The sequence below is a fragment of the Netta rufina genome (assembly GCF_964035555.1).
Source record: "Netta rufina genome assembly, chromosome: 5".
NCBI classification, from domain to species: Eukaryota; Metazoa; Chordata; class Aves; order Anseriformes; family Anatidae; genus Netta; species Netta rufina.
In genome coordinates, this window is record NC_140128.1 from 43,580,170 (window position 1) to 43,599,510 (window position 19,341).

Sequence of the window (19,341 nt, forward strand, 5' to 3'; positions counted from 1 at the left end):
AGAAGCCTTGATGTTAACATGTCTTAAATAGTTAACAAACCTAAGAAAATAAACATCTGGGATCTCTGGTCCAGGCTCTTGTTGGAGACAGTGAGAGAGAGGAAAACACAGGATGTACAGGGAATAGGAAGAAGTTTTCATAGTCTTGGGTTTTAGCTGCAGCTGCTGTAGGTCAGACAATGTGATATTGTAGCTGTAAAAGGAGGTCAGATGCGTGGGGCTGGAGGAGATGTGAATGGAGGCACGTCCAGCACCACTGGTGGTGGAGGGTAATCAGAACCTCATCTTCCCAGGATATCGTGGCTGGGGATATCGTGAGCAAAAGAAGCCTTTGGGAACAGAAGGGCAGTCCCAAACCTGAGACCAATATCAAGGTAAGTTGGTGCCTGTGTGAGGGCAGGAGTCCTTCCCTTTTCACAATAGGGAAAGGGCTCTTAGATGGGTTGGGAGCACTGAGAAGACAGCGACATATAGAGACAAGGGCTGCCTGTAACTATCAGTGCAATTGCATGCATGAGGTCACTGTTAGGAAGAGTTCTTATAGATCCAGTCCTAGCAAAAATGTGGGCAAAAATCTACAATAATGAGCAAACCCACATAACCAGCAATACTGAAGGGTCTTCTGAATGGTTTGTTCTTCTCAGACAATGGGCTGGTAGCCCAAACCTTCTAAGCTAAAATTGAACTGCAAACACGAATTACTTAGCCCTTGTTATGTTTTTTAGTCCTGAGAGTAAAGAAAAACATCTGAAGTTAGGCCTAAAGTAGTGTCAATGCTTGTAGATGGATCTGGGATTTTGTGCTTACTGGTACCTCTGTGGGAATGGCTATTAAATCCAGCAAGCAGCTGCTGTTCAGACAGAGACCATCCAATCCAGCCTGAGAGAAGATGGAAGTACATTGTCTGTTCCTGGATCTGTACTGCTGCCAGCGTGCAGGGAATGGAAATGGCTCTTGCCATGAGTGAAACAAACCCTGCAGAGCACCAGGATCCCTAAGTCCTCTGGGATTACAGACAGCTGTCATGTTCCTCTAGCTTTGGTTATTTGAGGGAGAAAGCTGCTGACTCTGGCTACTTCTTTCTCTCCTGTCCAGTCCACTCCTTCTGGCAAGAAGTACAAATTTGTTGCAACAGGCCATGGCCAGTACAAGAAGGTGTTGATAGATGATGCCACAGAGCAATAACATGCCTGGAGAACTCCTCAACCAGGTAGGTGGGGTGTGACCTTGCTCTGCACAACCAACTCCTGGTGCTGCTTTGGAGGGACACTTGGATTATTTCTGCCAGCTAAACTTTGGGCAAGTTGGAAGATAAAATGCAATAACAGCTGGAGCCTTGCTTCTTGGGCAAATGCCTGGCTTTGGGCTGGAAGGAGCACAGCAGGAGCGTGTGCTTGTTTTCTGATTTTCCTGATGCTTTTAGGGAGCTGGGTACCTGTGTTTAACCTGGAAAACTATTCTCTTAGCTATTTGTTGTTCTGGTGAAGATGTTTGCCTTTGCAAGCTCAAATGGAGTATCTCTGGATTTATTAACGCTCTTATGTTGCAAGGAGAAATACATAGCTGGAGGTCACTCTGGCTAAGCATGGGGACTGATATAGTCCTGAGATTCAAATAATTCAAATGATTCTGGGCTTTAATTCCCCCACCCCACCCCAGTAAATAACTGGAACTTCCAATGATTTCAGTAACCTATTGGAACCAGCCCTGGTAGGGTTGTGGTGGGGAGGACGTGAACATCTGCTGTGCTGGGTAGACCAACAGAGCAGACTGTCCTTGGGTGTGCAGCAAGCAGGGGAGGCAAAGCTGGGATGTGTGACCTCTTGAAATGGTGTTTGGAGCTCAAGAGCTCATGTTGTGTCTGGTAATAGATCTCTGGGTGTTATCTTCAGTGGGTGATGGTAGAGGGATGTGGCAATAAGAAGAGATGGCATGGAGGGAGGAGATAACTGGCTGGATCCAGCCAGGCAGCATCTGGAACTGAATGGAGAGGATGTTGCTGGGGGTGAAAACAAGCTCATTTTTTCCTTCTACTATAAAAAAGAAGCTTTATTTCATAGCCAAGCTTATAAATAGCACTGTTTGCTACAAAACACCTTTGTTTGAGTTCTCCTGGAGGGTTTGCTATTTTTTTTCCTTCTTAGAGGAGTTGACTTCTGAATGTTGCTTTTCTTCCTCTACTTTTGTGGTGCCTATTTAGAAGAGAACCTCTCTTGAATGCCAATTTGAGGTGGGCAGTAGTATAAACCCAAGCTTGCCCATAGCTACCTTTTCAGTTATAAGGGAGAAGGAGCCCACAGGGCTTGTCCTCTACTTGCTTCTCTGCCTGTGGCTCCCAGAAACCCACTAAGGTCTCCTCTTTGATCTGTTGTCTTCTTTCTCCCAAAGTCTCTTCTGATGCACTGGGTAGATCCTACTGGGCTTCAGTTTTTAACAGCAATGTCTTGGCAGTTTTTTTTTTTTTTTTTTTTTTTTGTCCCACCTGAGTTTCTGCAAGCAGCTCAAAGGAAGGTGCCCTCAGGTTCACTTTCTTCCAGTAGCCTTTCTTAAAAAGTCAGTGACTGTCTTGGGAAGTCCTCTAGGATCCATTTGAACAGCCACTGAGCAGCACTGCTGTCCTATGGGCTTACTTACATAAATGTGTGGGTTTTGTTTTGTTTTTTCTTCTCTATGAATAGTAAAAGGACTGCAGCAGCTGAAGAGTCTTGGCTAGTTGATGTTCTTGAGCTTTTAGCTGGTTATTTTATGTGCTGAGAGGTCCCTGCTCCTTAGATTCTCTTCCCCATTACTATGTTCATCTTCTTTCCCTACTGCATGATCCCCTCATGTCTTTCTGCTCCCAAACCTTTCTGTCTCACCCTAACATCCCTCACTCAACACTATCTCATCAGCTTCCTAGTCACTTGAGCACAAGTAGTTTTTTCTTTCATCTCCTGAGCTGCAGGACCTCTGAGCAGGCTGCCGAGTAAGAGGTTTTCTCTAAGTGACAATTCGGTCTCTCAACAACTGCCTGAGGCTGTTTGACATTGATGCTGAACTTCACGCCCAGTGGTGCTCCCTTTTCCTCACTCATCACGGCAGCTCAGGCTGTGATGTGCTGCAAAGGCTCCGAAATAGGAGGTGGTGGAGATCTCCTGTTGCCTCTGGGCATCTGTTTTCCTGTCTGCAATGCTCTTGTGCCAGGGTCTGTCTCTGCAGGGCCCTTTTGTCTTGGGGAGGAAGGGCCAAATGTTCAGAAATGAGACCTGCCTTCCTCTAATTCCCTGTGGAAGCAGAGGTTCTCCATCACTGCACCAGGGTTGGGCTGCAGATGCAGCCTGGTGGGAAGCCTAGCAGATGTAGGACATAAGCCTCTCCTCTTTGCCTTGTGTGAGAGCTGCTCATTGTTCTGGGCTGCTGTGGGATAAAGTGGGTTAAAGCACAGCTGCTTCTGAAGTGGTGTTCTCTGGTCAAATGCAGTTAATCTCCCAACTCTAATCAGTATTGTTTGTCTTGCCTCTGTATGCAGACTTGTTCATAGGTGTCCATCTATTTGTGCTACAGCAAGGTGCCACTTCATCACTCTGATAAGGTCATCTTTATCTGCCTTTAACGTTAAGCACTTTACATGTTTTAAGCTGCAGTCTATTTGATTTCTTTTCCTATGTGAATCTTTCTCCATAATCCTGTCTTGCAGCGTGTTGAATTATCCTGCAAAGCTGATCTAGGATCCACTTGTGATTACTGAGGTGTTTCCAAATTACCTCTTTTCAGCTTTTTCTTGTGAAACTGGAGGTCAGAGGGAGGAGAAATCTAAGCTTTAGATACCTGGGATTTTGCTTTCTTCTATTTTTCCTCTTGAAGTAAGGAAGAGGATACAAAACAGAGGATAAGACTAGCAGAGTGGAAACTTCACTGAGCCCTTCTGATAGCATCATCACAAAATTGGAAGTCTGCAAAGCAGTAAAAAGGGCTTTTATTCCCCCTCCCCTTCCCCCAAGTCTATTTCCAGTTAGGCTTGGGGAAATTGTGCTCAGCTCCATATCCTCCGTATGTGAAGAGAATGTAAAGAGCCCTGTATCCAATTTCCTATAGGGCTAAACATAGCAATCCTATATCAGCTGTGTAGGAACATCCATCCCAGCATATGACAAAGTCCCTTGAGAGACAGAAATAGCTGGTCACCAGCTTTCTTGTTTATAAGCCTGGTGGTGATGGAGATGCAAAGGGGTGGCTGTAACGCTGGATAGGACAGTTGTCTCTGTGGATGGCTGGTGTCAGGGAATTTGTTTTAATTAGCTCTCTTTCAGGACATCAGGCACCAGAAAGTTTACAACTGTTGTAATGTGGCCCCTGAAAATGACACTACATAGGCTTAGCAGGATCCCCCAGGAAACAGCACCTTGTTAAATACACCAACTTGGATACTCATGTGCTGAAGCAGGCTCTTGCTGATTATCATGAAAACACTAAACCCAGCTGTACTTAAAAAAAAAAAAAAAAAAGTAAAATACATAGCAGAACTTGATTATTGCAAAGAAGCTCGTCTTCTGTGTGCTGCAACTTACTAGACTGACCTAGAAGGGTGTGAAATGATAATGCCCAATTATTTTTGCAGTGGAACTGCTGTGTGAGAGCAGGATGGATTAGACTTCATGCTGTCCCTTTCCTGTGCCTCAGGTGAAGGGTTGTGTTTCCACCTAACTTCAGTGCACTGCTGCAGGGTGCAGTGCTTGTGGTAGAGAGGCTAAGGAGGTGTTTGCTCTTAGAGTTCAGTTTCTAAGACACCCTAGACAAGATGTGGAGCAATGCAAACCCCTTCATGTCATCTCATCTACCACAACTTCTGTTTCTAGGACTTCTCTTGCTCTTAAGCAGAGTAAAATAAATTCAGGTTCTATCCTCCTCCTCTAAACTGGACTTCTTCTACAGGAAATTCCTCCTCTTTGCTGTGTCACCTCTCCCTGCCACATTACTGCATAGTGTTTGTCGTTGTCTATTTCTAAACCAAGTGTTTATTTTCTTGACTCATGACCTGTGGATGTGGTATGTTAGGCATTTAAGCTTATGTACATATACAGAATAACCCTTAAACCCTCAGCGTGAGGCTGCTGGCTTTGGAGGGGTTTTATTTTATTTTATTTTTTCCTGACACTAGGCTCTGTCAGGCAGAAAACCTAGTGGTAGGTGCTCTTGTGCTTGGCTCCCCGCAGGAACCTCTGGAGGATGGCTGTGGTTGAGCAGCTCGCCTTCAGTTGACTGACCACCCCGATGCCGTTCGGTTAAAGCTCCTGGTGTGCTCCTTGGCTCCTCGGGGTCCGTACCGGCCCACCTCGAACACGGTGCTGATCCTCGCCATGGGTTTGGCAGCCAGCTCTCTGAGTTTCCGGGCGTCGAAGCGTGGCTTGTGTAGAAGGATGGGCAGGCGGCGGGGAAGGAAGAAGCTTGCTTCTTTCTGTGCTTTCTTCTCTTCTGCTTGCTGCTTCCTCTCCTTGTTGACCGTCATCTGGTATAAAATAGCATCCCACATCCTCATGGCTCTCGATTTAAATGGTCTGATGTCTCGACTGATGACTTCTTGAGAGCTGTCCTTCTTGTTCCCTTCCTGCCCCAGCTTTTCTGTCTCAGGCTCGGGGAAGCTGGGTGTTTCTGGCTGCACCATCAAGTGCTTCCTGAGGCGATGCCAGCCATCGGCCCCAGGTCTTGCTGCTTCCCCTGATGCTGCTGCTGGCTCTGCTTTGAGGGGAGGGCTGGTGTTGGGTAAGCTGGGGACTGGCTGGGGGTGCATGGCATGTTCTACCTTTGTGTCTGCAGGTGTGGCCCCTGTGGTGTCAGCTCGGGCAGGGCTTTCTGTTTCTGGGTGTGCTGGCCTCCAGGGAGTGCTGGGTATTGATGGTTTTAAGCTCTCCCTGTCTGCCTCAGGCAATTCAGGAGCTCTCTCTGATCTGGGTATTTCTGTGTTGCTTCCATGGGCTGTAACTTCATGGGAGTGGGCATCAGAGGTGCTGGGTTTGGGCAAGGGGGCTGTGGTGGGCTCTTGAGGAGAGGCAGGCCTGGGAGTGTGGTGAGGAGGCTCTGCCTCTGCAGCAACAGGAAGGGGGGGCTCCAGCGTGGGAGCCGGGGCCTTGCTGTCATCAAGTGGTGCAGGTATCTGCCCTGGAGATGGTTCAGATGCTGGAGGAGAAGACCTTTGTTCTTCACTGCTGGTGGTTGCTTGGGTCTGGCTTGTTGGTGTCTTGGCCCTGGGTGCCTTGACGCTGCGGAAATAAGTGTGCACCTTGGTGACGTAGGTAACCTCCGGTGCCCTTTCTTCGTGGGGCGTGCTGGAAGGAGGAGGCTGGGGGACAATGAGTATGGAAGGGTTGACTGGGGCATCCGGGCCGCCAGGCTGCTGCGGGGTCTGGGGAGCACCTGGCCTGTGTGGAGGGGGCTCGGCTGGTGGAGTTGTGAACCTGAGGTGCTCGGCGATGCGCCTCTGCTCCGTGACCTTCAGGACAAAAGGCTTGCCCCTCCGGATCGGGGAGGGGACACGGTGCTGGGTGACGGGCCTGACAGAGAGGTGGCTTGTGAGGCTGGTGCAGGCGGGAGCTGCAGCTTCGGGGGTCTCTGTGGGGGGAAGGCTGTCATGCTCCAGGTCAGAGCTGGCCTCGTTCACAGGGGAGAGGCTGGACCGAAAGGACTTGGATTGTTCTGCAGCTAGCAGGGCGTTCTTCTTGGCTGCCTTCTTCAGCAGCTGCTGGAGCCGCAGGTTGTCCTTGCGGGGCTTTGGGAGCGTGGGAGGGGGGGAGAGGTGGTGACGGGTGGGAGCGGGCTGGACAGAGGATGAGACCGTGATCAACATTGTCATCTCCTGGAAGGAAGCACAAAGCTTAGGGTAGACGTGGGCTCACCCCTGGGCTAACGCTTCCTGGGGTGCAAGTTGGGAATGTCTCATAGTTTTCCAAATCCCAGCTATTAATACCCTGACACAGTGCTGTGTGCAGCAGGGCAGCCATAAACTGCGTGTGTCACTTGAGGCCAAGTCAATACTGGCTTTGATTTCAGCTGGCAGAAGGGCATCCCTGTGAAAGGCAGGATTTAAAAAGCTGAGCTTATCTGGTGGGAAAGTGCCTTGTCATAACGCTAGCTCTGGCGTTTCCTTGCTGTGGCAGCCTCCTTTATTTGCACTTGTTAGTCTTTAAGACAAAACCTAGTTTTTCCTTTCTGTTAAGGATCATTGCTGCTGTCCTTCCAGTACAACACATTTTCCAGCAAAACAGAAATAGGCTGTGGTCTGGACAGGTTCTCCTTTCTAGTGGCAATCACACCTGGAACCCCATCAGCTGAAACTGCTGCTCATGGCAGAATGCAGAGCTGCTCTCCCAGCTGTCTGCCACCAGCTCACTGGAGCAGCACTTTGCTGTTGCTGCTGTTCCCTTTCTGCTGAGCCCTGTGCGGACTTGCTGTGCTGGGGGCAGCAAGGTAAACCTAGTCCCAGTTCTCCTCTTTCTCCTTCTCAGCAAGGCTGGGGAACACCAACCACCCAGCCTCAACTATTTGGCAGCTCCCAGAAGGAAATGTGACTCTGCCCTGGCTCTCTCTCAGTGCAGAGTTGCTGAGTTTTGCTATGAAATGAAGCATAAACCACAGAGCCCCTTAATCCTCAGTGCTGGATACAGCTGAGCATCCTGAAACAAGGAAGAGACAGGGTGATGTCAGGGTTGCCCAGAGGGGCTATTGCGTGTGCTCTGCTTAGTGGGATTGCAGCCTGAGCATCAGTCCTGAGGCACAGGGTGTAGCGTGATACCACAGTGCAGAACTGCCCCTAAATAAAGCTCTCAGAAGAGCAGAATGGATATTTGTGCTTGCGCACCTGGTGTTGCCTTTGGGCTCATGGAAGCTCATCCACACTGAGCAGATGATGCATTTACCAAAACAGTTCCTGGAGGAGGGGAAAGGAGGATGACTCTTCCAAAAAAAAAGAAAGAGGGAGGGGGGGGGAAAGGGAAGAGAAGCACTGAAGAGGTGTCATGTGGGCGAGCTGCCCTCCAAAGCAGAAGCTGTGCTGGGCATGGGCTGGGCAGCACCTAGCAAGCAGTGCTCTGCTCCCAGCTGGTGCGTTTATTTCAGCTGCAGCTATGAGAAACCTCCCAGCATTTTGGCGAGGGGGCTCGAGGGGATTTGGGCAAGCTGGGGTGACAACTGTTGAGCATTCCCAGCAGCTTATCAGCTTCATGCCTTAGGCACAAGGCTGGGATTAGGATCTGCACTATTTCCAAGAGCTGCTCCTGGAAACAAGTGTGTGATGGCCCCAAAAAAGGCTGAGAGCCCACTCCATCATATACCTGCTCTTTTCCCCAGCACTGTAGGTATTATGTGTGTGTTTTTCTGGGTCAGAAAGCCAAAAAGCCTCAGTTGGAGGGGTTGTACTTGCTGTTCAATGCTATTCTGGTTCTGTTTGCACAGGAACTGGAAACTGCTTAGGTCATTTTTATCTGCTGCAGTATGAACTAGTACACTTGCCTGATGTTAGGATGCATTGTGGAATGATTTCATCCATCCCAGGTTAATGTGGTCCCATGAACAGCATACCTTACAAGATGATCTGTGGTCTAGCAGCATTGCTAAGCCAGAATTTTAAGGTTGAACTGCTCAGGCTTGATGTGTTGTGAATACTAAAGAGGCAGGGCAATGAACTTCCCAATGACTGATCAGCTCTGAGTGCTCTTGACCTATGGACTGCTGCATCCCAGAAAAATGTGGCTTCTCACATGGGTAAAAGGGCAGGATCTGGGTCTTGCTGCAAACTGTGCCAGATCCTAAAGAGGAAGGCATGGGGGGTGGGGTGTGTGTGTATAAATTTAGGTATAGTGCACATGCACCAAGAAAACTCTTCTAACAGAAGTTAGGCTGGCTTGTGCCCTGTGACCTCAGGATCTGTAGTCTGTGCTCTTAAGATCACTCTTGCTCCTGTCTCAGCATCCCTCTAGCTTGGCACCTGCTGTGCTGTGGGTATTAGAGAGCACCAATGGTTGATGAGGTCTATGGCATGTCTGTGTGTTTGGATAGAAAAGCAGCGAGATGTGATGAGGCAGCAGAAGGAAGCCAGCTCTTAATTTGTTTGCCTCCCCTGTCATGCTTGGCTTTGTCTGAGTCTCCTTCAGAGCTTTGTGCGCTAGGGAGAAATCCTGCAAGCAGCAAGGCTTGTGAGCGGCTTCCCCCTGGCTGCACAACGAAGCAAATGCGAAGGGAAAGACAGCTTTGCTTGCTTGCCAGCAGGAAGGCCAGAGCTTAAAACCTGGGGACGGAGGGGAAACATACTGCTTGGGTGGGCTTGTGATGAGCTGGAAAGAAACATATCTGGAAACTGAGTCGAGAGGCTTTTAAGGGGTTAATCTGGTCTGCTCTTGGTCAACCACCCCTGGACCCCAACCTGGGACCAGAAGGGAGCCTCTCGGTGCGGAGGAGCCATCCATCACTGGCAGACAAGGCATTAGTGTGCCGGGTCCCTCGGCAGCGCCAGCTGTCCCACATGGAGCAGACCGGGAGCTGCAGGAACCCGATACGGCCACAGATGGTCCTGGGCAGAGCGGAGGCTGCAGGAACATGCTCCGTGCTCCAGTGGCTTTGGGCTTGGAAGGGAACCTGCTAATGGCCTCCTGGGGTGGAGGAGGCTGGTGGGAGTGTGCCCTTTCCTCTGCCTGGGCAGTCGTGACCTCTGGGCATCAGCTGGGGCAGCCAAGCCCTGGATGCAGGGATGCTTGGGGCTGCAGCTGCCCTGCCACATAGTACAGCTGGCTGCCCTGCAGTGCAAAAGCTCTTATGGGTAGCAAAGTGGTTTGCAGAGCTCTGAAAACAAGTGGGAGAAAGCCACCTTTAATTGCTAGACAAAACAGCCCTGCCACAAGCATGCTTAAATTTTTTGTTCTCTTGTCTTACAGCTGAGCTTGGTCCTGGCTCAATGCAATCCTCAATGCCACTATTTCCTCTGCTCCACAGAAGATAATGAAAGGATGTTTCTCTTCTCCTCCTGCCTGACGTCGGTCTGCCTCAGTACAGCCTGACTCTCCTTTTGGGGTGTGAGCAACACCCTGTGCTGCCTCCAGCTGGATGCAAGGAACGAGATCAGCTGGCAAAACCAATCCCTGTTTTAACCTCCTATGTGACTCTTTGGCTTTTTTTATTATTATTATTGTTAAATCTGTCTCCCCTATGGAGAAGGGAGGCTGTGGCTCTGCTCCCTCCTCTCTCAACTGATGGAAGAGGAGGAGCTGCTGTCCTGCCCAGCCAGCAAGGCTTCTGCTGCATGGTGAACCACTTCTGACTCTTGGTGGCTGGCTGGGTGCTGGGAGAGAGGCGGGAACTTGCGAGAAACCCAGTGACAACTGGTGCGTGGAAGGCTTGTGATGGGCAGGGACCCCATGTCACCCCATGGGTGAAACTTTCCCCTGTTTACAGCACAGCCTCTGCAACATCTGCTTCAAGCATCTTCCATCTCTGTGTGTATGTCAAATTATATTTGACTTAATCCTGGTTTTTTGATAATCCTGGTTTTTTTTTGATCGTCCTTTAATCACAGTCAAGTAGCCATGCTGCAGTGTTCCTGCCACTTCTCCACTTTGACAGTGGCAGTGCCAGCTTTGTCTCAGAAAGCTGAGCCTTCTCTCCATGTCTGTCATGGGTGTGAGGTCTCCTTGTCCAGGTGAGGAGTGTTGGTTGCTGGTATCATCTCCCTTCTCTCACGAAGGGATTTGCCTGAGCCCCCAAGCTAGGGAACAAACAATTGAAATCTCTCTTCTGAATGTAAAAGGTGTTGGGCACACTGACAACTTGCATGCTGTGCTCCTGTGGAAGGGCAGGAGATATGGGAAATGGCAGCTTCTCTTATGCTGGGGGACACCAAGGTGAAATGGCATCCTCGTGAGTTGTTGGCAGAGGTCAGGGCTTGCTGTAGACATGGGGAAAATGAGCCCCTGAAGTGTGGCACTCTGCTTTCCAGGCCTCAGCTCTGTAAGCCAGCTCCAGAGCTCTCCCATGTCTTCATACATGGTGTTAGCACACCCCTGACCCTTTCTTTAAAGTCTTATTCCTGTCCTCTTCTCACAAAGGCTCTCAACATAATTTTGCAATTTGCTTCTGCCCTCCTGGAGGAAGGGCAGCCTCTCTCTCCTCCTGCATCAGTTTGCTTTCTGCTTAAATTTATGGCATGTCCTGGATTATTTTTTTTGTAAGCATTTAATAAAATTTGAGGAAGATGTTGTAACAATGCTAACTCTGAGGATTTTGTTGACGTAGGAATTCCTGAAGCAAAGCTGGTCTCAAAACCCCTGCAACTCCCTTCCTGAGCAGAAATTGGAGGAAAAGAGACATCAGGCTGAGTGACAAGATGAAATGAGCTTGATACATGCTGGAAAAACATGCTTTTCCTGGGCCTGCTCTGTTTAAGAGATTCTTGCCTTGCTGTTTTCCCTGTTACTGGGGGGGATGACTTAGGATGGGATGAGTGGTGTTTGGGTGAGAGGTGGAGTGGCATGCAGAAGGCTTTCCAGAGCCATCAGCATGGAGAAGCAGAAAGCTCAGCTGCCCAGCTAATAGACCTGAGAAATCAGGCTTCAACTAAAGTCACTGGAGAAGTCAGCTATAAAAATCCCCTGCAGCCTGCTCACACAGCTGAGATGAGGCCGATGTAGCTGTCTGCGTGGGCACCCAGCCCTTCAGTGAGCTGCCTGCCCTATCTGCAACTGTCTAATGAAAAACCTCTTATGGAGGTGACCTTGTAGGTAATAGCACTTCTGTCATGTAGGGACAGCGCATAGCCTGCACTACCCTTGCTTTCTAAAAATGTTCAGAGCAGGAACCCTCTGATTTCACTTTATTTTTTTTTCCTGTACAAGAAAGACTTCCTCTTGTCACCTTGTTGCCTACTGATATCCCCCAGCCCCCTCTGTCCTCTGCTTCAGCTCCTCGGGGAGGCAGAAATTTGAGGAGCCATGGCCAGCGTCTGGACACATCTTTGTTCCTTCTACACATCCTCTGCTGAGCTGTGACTTCCAAGTGAGGCCAGAGCAGTAGCAGTGTGGTGTATGAAGATGTCCCTGCCTGAGGTGAAAGCCACCCTGTGGGGGTGCAAAGGGTTCACAGCATTTTGTTTTGACTCCATCCTGCAGCTGGCAGGAGGGAAGAACAGCCACAAACTAATTCTCCTGCCAGCGTGGGAAAGCCCTGGAGTGTGCTTGTGTGAGATCGCTCTGAAATGAAGCTGCAGCAAGTGTGCTACTTGTCTTGTTCTGTAGCAGGCTTTAGGGCTGCTTTTTTTCAGTTTGCTTTACCAGATAATTCTATGTGAGAGATGGGATTGAAAAGCACTGCCCATAACCATTGCAATGCCTATTTCCTGCAGCGTTTGAACTTGGGGAAAGCTTAGCTGATGGAAAACTGGAGTCTCTTCTGGATGTAATGTCTTCATTGTGCTTGTCCTGCCTCAAAACCAGGGGCTTGACTACTTCTGCTTCTCTTTCCAGGTATAAGATAAGTATAGGCCTGTTTTATGACTGTCCTTATGAGTATATGCTGGCTAATTAACAGATCTCTGCTCACTGCTTGCTTGCAGCTCCCAGTGAGGTGCTGGACACCAGGGTCTAAAGTTTCCTTGAAATGTGCCTGCTCTCCGAAGGAAAGGTCAGGGTCTGAGGCACCTGGGCCTGAATGTCAGAGCTTTGCCTCCCACCACCACCTCAGGGAAGGGAAATAAACAAGCCCGAAGAGCAGGGCATCTATAAATAATGAGATGGCAGCTGATCGGCTGCAGAACAAGACTCTGAGGTGGCTTATTCCTATCTCTTGCTAGCTCAACACACTTTCCCTAATGCCTTTTTTTAAAGTAAATAAAGAATGGATCTGACAGTGACAAAAAAAAAAAAAAGTTAGATTTAGCGCTTGATTAAAAATGATGGACCTCTTACAAGGATCCTGATGATGGTAACAAGACAGACCATGGGTGATTTCCCTGGGTTTTTTGCATTGGGTCCCCAGAGGGTTGTGGTGGTGGTGGAGCAGTTTGTTTTAGATCATAAATTTCAGGAAGGTGCTTAATCTCTTCATTACTTGAAGTGACAGTGGTTTAGTGATGCTAATGACATGCACTTTTTGTCCTTCAGATAAGGACTTGGGGCTTTCAGGAGTGAGGGGAAGAACAGAGGGAGGTTGGAAATACCTCAGGGGAAAACTTAATTGGGATTTCCGTGAGTAAGCACTTTAAAGCATGAAAGCAGCAGAGTGTGAGTGTAATTACTGAACTGAAGGTGCTTGGCTGGGCTAGGAGCTTCACTCGCCTCCTCCAGGGATGGCCCAAAACAGCAGGTACTTGTCCTGGCCCTCACCCTGCTGCTTGGGCCTCATCCTTGCTATCAGGCTGCCTCCTCCACTGAGGGGTAAATAGCCTGAAACCAAGAGCCTAGATATGTCTCAAATTGCCCAGCCTCTTTCTTTACCTTCAGAAAGACATCTAGCCTGGCTTTAGGGCATGCATGGAGGATCTACTGAATCCCACAGGGGTGTCCAAAGCAGATGGAGGGAGCGCACATCCCAGAGTGAACAGCTGAGTGATGGAGCAACAAACTACTGCAAAAATTGGGAATCAACATCAAGTAAGGAGAGATGAAACTCGGTACTTACCGATGTGTAACTTTTTTCCATCTGCAATCACTTGCACGTTGGGTGCCTCATGTTTGGTGTACAGGACTAGCAGGTCATCGTTCCTTCAAGATCATTTCAGGTGCTGTTGTCTTGTGATTTTCAGAGCCCTGTAAGTTCAAAACATCATATGGAAAAGAGTATTTACAGTAGCCAATAAGTACAGGAGGTTTCTCAAAAATAAAATGAGTCCTTTTTGAAAGGATGAAAGGTTCCATTGCCTAAAATAAGAGTGAAGATGGGCTATCGAGTAACACCATTGCATGCTTCCAGCTTTGGATCTGCAAAGTTTGGCATCTGAGGCACCAGAGAAGTGAAGGGCAGATGATGGTGATGGTGCCAGGATAGATATTTTAGCAGGATAGCTCCAGGCAGTGAAACCAGTTGGAGGTTTTTCAAGTTTGCCGGTCAGATTTACAGTTTTGAAAAAGTCAGGGTTGCAAAATGCAAATTTGAAGCTGTGCTTTGATTGTTAGTGTCCCTGGAGAGGGAGAGCATGAATCGTGGCTACGTCCGCCCTTGATCCTGGCATGATGTGTGCTGTATTCAGGGGTGTAAGCATGGAAAGTGCAGTGCTGGGAGCAGAGGAGAAGTGGCTTGGAGTTGCTGGATTGGGCAGGCAGCAATGAATTTTGGTTGGAGGACCAGGGGAGCTTTTCTGTCACTTGTATCAGCTGTATACAGGCAGATTTGGGGTTAAACCAGTCCTTAGGAGCCACCTTCAACCCTGACTCTTCTGCAGGTGTTGAAGGTGCTTGTTGGTCAATAGGATCAAGCATCATGCGGACTGGGAAATCTGTGGCCCAGGTGGGCTCCTCTCCTGTTGGAGGTGAGGTCTCCATTTGCTTTTTCCATCTCTACCTCTCTGACGAATAGTGAAATTGTGCCTGTCTCTGCACTGACCCGTGGAAAGATTTGGGGTGGATGCTCAGTCCTGCATGCAAGTACCTTAATGCACTTAATTCCTCCTTGGCTGATGACTTTAACGTCTCAAAACTGCCACTGTCTTTTAGGAATGCTAATGACTTTGTGCATCTCTAACGCTGAAAACATTGCTGGGAAAAACAAACAAACGAGAAAACCAATAACAGCCAGAGGCAATCCAACTGGAAACTTAGGAAAACAAACAAACAAAACAACAAAAAATCAACAAAAACCACTTTATGAATAAGAAAACTTAAATAGAATTTAAAAACGCCTAAGGACACATTGTACTGTGCTCTGCTACTGTCACCGCTGAAACCAGATGACCCTAATAAGTGCATTCACAGCAGGCGCTGTATGAACGATGCACAAGGTTGGTTTGCATTTGCATCTGATGCTGAAGTAAGAGGTCTTTGGATCCATCCCTATTTATTTTGCAAGCATGCAGAGTTTTTCCCTCTGTCAGGCTTAGAGGGGGATAAGATGGGGCAGATTCTCCTACTGACGGGGTTTGGCAGAGGGGATGACATGCTGGTGTCCTCCATGGAAGTGTTGGTTGGATTCCTCCCTCCTGATGCAGCAGGGAAAACTGTGGTATCAGGAAGATGGATGCAGACATACATAGGTAGTTTGCTCATTAATATGAGCTTGTTTTTTGCCCTTTATTCTCCTTTTTATACCCCAGAAATGTAGAAATGTCATGGAGCTACCATCTGAAGGTGTTGGCAGCCCGCGGTTCCCCAGCCACCCTCCAGGATTCAGGTAGGTGAAACAATGCTGCTGCAAATACTTGTTCCATCTTCTCTTAAGGAAGGCCCTTGTTTTGTGTGAATGCTCATGAGTTCCTGTAGCCTGGAACCTCCCTCACACCACATAAAGATGCTGTCCTGACTGCTACAGCTGCTCTTCATAGATGAAAGTATCAGGTGGGATTTGGGGGCTGGCCTCTGGATCTCTGCTCTCGGCTCTGTTATCTTCCCTTTCGTTTTTACTGCAGAAACAGAACTGAAAGACTCCTCCCTGAAACACTTGGGATGGGGTTTGGGCATGGCTGTTGAAAGGGCTGGGTATTGGAATGGATTCCTCAAGAGTCACAAGCGCTGCCCCAAGGCCTTTCTGGCTAGGATAAGGGAGAGACAAGTAACCAAACGTTGACTCCTGAGGTCCCGACCCCAAACACTAAGCATAGGTGTTAGAGAAGCCTGGGGGAGCCTGGTCTTTGCTTATTCCCTCTGAGTTGTGTTTCACATTCCCCAGGATCCCGTCATCACTGGTAAAATGGCAGCGGCCTGCTGAGACTTAAATAGAGGAGGCGATTTGAAAGTTTAAGGCTATTCTGATCTCTGCTTGACCTGCTGCATGAAACAGGTTATTGGATTTTACCCAGGAACAGAAAATAATTAATTATATATATATATATTCTGTCCTTTCTCTGAGGCTGCTTACATAGTCTCTATCTGATCTGTCTTTTTATTGGCAGCTACTTCAATTAAATCAGAAAGAGTGTTTCATGCACACAGGACACCTGCTGTAACCTTGAGCTGCTGATCAAAGCCCCCTGCAGAAATTCTTTCTCTAGGCTGTGAGAAAGAAGAAAGGGAGGAAACCTGGATAAGAATTTACGTTTCCTTCCCACTTCTCTGACTCCTGCTTCTCACCTGCCTTAAACCATGGTAAAAAGGTTGATAATTGCAAGTGTCACCAACTAGAAAAACAAACTTCTCACCTCTTCCCCAGTCAGCTCTACAGGTTTTCCTGGATAACTTCAAGTGCTACAGTGTCTGTGTAAGTGGGCAAGTGTGCCAGAAATGGAAAAAAAAAAATCTTAATATTTTGGTTTGGAAATATTCAGATAGGACTTCGGAGGGGAAACTAAACCCACCAAAGGAACGTTCTGACTGTGAATGAGAGAAGCATGCAAGCAAAACCCTTTTTCCTTGAAAGCAGTTTCACTTTGGGTAACAACCCATTTCAGATACAAGAACGTGTCCCTGCAAGCTCCTCTGCAGCTGCAGCATGAGGGTGCAAGTGCAGAACCAGGGGTGAGCTTGGCTTGGGAAAGACCTCAGGAGATCTTCTGGCCAAGCGGGATCAGCTTTGATACTGGATCGCCTTGCTCAGGGTCAGCAGCCGGTGAATAAGAGATTAATTTCAGGAGTTAGGTCTCTCCTGTGTAATCGCCTGTTTCATAGGAAGGATGTGGCTGACTTTATTTGCAGACTCTGCAGCCCCTAATGAACGTGTGGCTGCCCATTGACCGATGCATGAGGAGCACGGGGGCCGGCAGGATTAAGGAAAGATGCACGCGTTTGGCTGAGCCGTGAGCCTTTCTGAGAGCTGTAAAATTATCGGGGCTAACGTGCATGCACGAGCATGTTGAAGAGTATGAGGGGCCCTGGGGACTCTCCCCCCTCCGAGTGCCTGGGACCGCTGCAATAGGTCAGCCAACAGCCACAAAAGATGAGAAGGGCTGATTTCAACTCCCGTGCAAGCGGCCCTGCTATGCTGCGTATTCCTGTGGCCTGTCTCAAGTAACCAGCCTGGGTGCTCCTACCTACCCAAAAGAAATGTGATATTTGGGTAGGTTTCTTCATGGAAACTTCTCCAGGTCTCTGTCCCAGCCTCTGGTCCCTATCCAAGGAGGAACACAGTTTTTTTTGTTTTGTTGTCCAAGTGGAGATGCTGTCACCGTAAAAGCACATTGGGCCGTGGCTTGTGGTCAGCAGGTGGACGGATTTAGTGCATTTAGAGCCCTTGGTTTGTGCCTGTGACCTGCTCTGCATGGCCTCAGTGCTGTCTCCTAGCCTGGGTGCTGTGTGGTGGGTGAGAGGAGGCTCTCCAAAGAGAGGTGCTCACTGCACCCTCACCTAGCAACATCAGTAGGTTTTGGTAGAAATGAGGCCACAGCTGGACTTGAGCAGTCATCACTCCCATGTTGCGTTGATGCTGAGAGTAGGGAACACGAGGCAGGTGGTGGTGGTTCCTTTGCTGGTGTGGCTGCATGGCAGCAGCTCAAAGGTGCACGTGTTTTTTGCTGCTGGTGCAGGGAGAAGATGCTCAGAGATGATGTGCAAAGTGCATATCCCGGGTCAGGAGGATCTGCGGTAAACCGAGGCAAAGCTGGCAAAGGATGAGGCATATGTAGTTTGTGTGGGTAGCACGGGGTGTGTGGCTAAGGCTTGAAACAAATGCTGGAGAGGGTGATGGTCACACGCTAAAGCTGATGGAGAGACCCACAAAGCATTGGAGTGGACTGTGGGGAACAAACCTTGCTTGTGAGGCAGATGATGGCAGAGCAAAGGAAGGATACATGCATCAGATGAGCCACCTTTCGGAGGGATGACACAGGTCCTCTGCTCCAGTGGGAAGAGAGAGCCAGACCAGCTGGGACTGGAAACACAATGCCCAGCTCAGGACAGCATGGATGAGACGTGGGACATGGAGATGAGTGCTCCTGATGGAGGCAACTTTAGGACAGTACTGAATAGCCAGGTAGGAGGGAGACACAGCATGGAGGTGCTGCATTACACCATGATGGGAATTAACCTGGAGCAACTTGTCCAGATCAAGATTGGAACTCAGCACAGATGTGTGCATGTGGGAGCTAAGGGGATGCCACAGGGAACAACGCTTGCATCTGATTTATTTTCTGTCAGAGGCAGCAGACTGTCTCCTGCATCTCCATCCCCAGGATGCTGTGCCCCATAAAACAGTGCACCAAGACCAGATGCCTGCACCTGAGCAATACCATGGAAAGCAAAGAGCTGCAAAAGAGCTGGCTACCTATCTGCCCATCCTGTATCAACACTTATTTTGCTCTTTGCATGGCTCTGCCAACACGTGTTGGTGTGGAGCATCTGAGCTGAGATGTCCCATCAGCAGCAAGGACAACCTATGAAGGATAGGCTGGGGAAGACCTTTGCCAAACAGATTTCACGGCAAACATAAAAGGAGAAATAGGCAGGGGGCTCCCCTTTGGTACATCCCCGCTCTGTAAATACAGTATTTCTTGGAGACGTGCCCAGCCACTGGAACATCAATGAAACTGAGCCAGTGGAAGATGGCAAAAATGCTGAATGATGCCCAAAACACAGCCTGAAAGCTGCTCTGCTCTGCTGGTACTTTCAGGGAGCTGGGGCTGGGGAGAGAAAAGGCTGTGGAGCCTGGTCTGGCCGTGTGTCCCCAGGCACCCACCCATCCAGCTCCAGGACGGTGCAAACCTGTCTGCACCATCCTCTTCCCACCCAGTGAGTAATGAGAGCATCGCCTCAAGCCGAGTTTCAGGAGGCAGGCGAGGGGGTAAGCTGCCGGCCAGCCAGGAAGCACAAGCTGCAGAAGGGGATTTTTGCTCATGCACATTACCTGGTGCATGGGAGGCTGCAGCGCCGTGCTCCACGTCTTTACAAGCTCTTCTCTACATCCTCGCTGGGGGACCCTTTCCTGCAAGTGGCAGGGAAAGAGTGGACAGGAATCGATCTGTGACCCGGGCCAAAAATACCACCAGCCCTGCAGCTCCTAAAGGTTTCCTCCGCTCCTACAGGCTGGGAGGAAGGGGGTGCCCGAGCTGCCAGGCACACCGACGGGCATGCTCTGCAGCGCGGGACGCCTGCCAAAGGGGGACGGAGGGAGGGGACGGGGAGATGGAGCCTGCGAGGTCTGGTGAAATGGGAACTGTGGTGAAATGGGAACTGTGATCTGCTGCGATCCTCTGCTGGCACAGCCCTGCAACTGCTGAGGGAGCCTAGGGGGTGAAAGCCTTGGGGGCTC

The 19,341-nt window shown here is 49.3% G+C and overlaps 2 protein-coding genes across 3 annotated transcripts in view; one reads left to right on the plus strand and one right to left on the minus strand.

Annotated features, from left to right (window-relative positions):
• The window catches only part of LSP1 (lymphocyte specific protein 1), a 40,940-nt gene extending 29,705 nt beyond the window's left edge, over positions 1 to 11,235 (plus strand). For both annotated transcript variants that reach the window (XM_084287731.1, XM_084287732.1), the window contains exons 9-11: positions 294 to 374; positions 1,096 to 1,210; positions 9,900 to 11,235. In XM_084287731.1, coding sequence (XP_084143857.1) covers positions 294 to 374; positions 1,096 to 1,185 — 171 coding nt within the window. In that variant the 3' untranslated portion in view covers positions 1,186 to 1,210; positions 9,900 to 11,235. The remainder of the gene's footprint in view (positions 1 to 293; positions 375 to 1,095; positions 1,211 to 9,899) is intronic.
• PRR33 (proline rich 33) lies at positions 2,009 to 19,170 on the minus strand. Its single transcript, XM_084287730.1, has 3 exons — positions 18,937 to 19,170; positions 13,633 to 13,760; positions 2,009 to 6,829 (listed from the first exon to the last, which is right to left on the minus strand). Exons 2-3 carry the CDS (start codon positions 13,651 to 13,653, stop codon positions 5,231 to 5,233), a joined length of 1,620 nt encoding a protein of 539 aa, XP_084143856.1. The 5' UTR covers positions 13,654 to 13,760; positions 18,937 to 19,170; the 3' UTR covers positions 2,009 to 5,230.
• Positions 19,171 to 19,341: the final 171 nt, after the last annotated feature.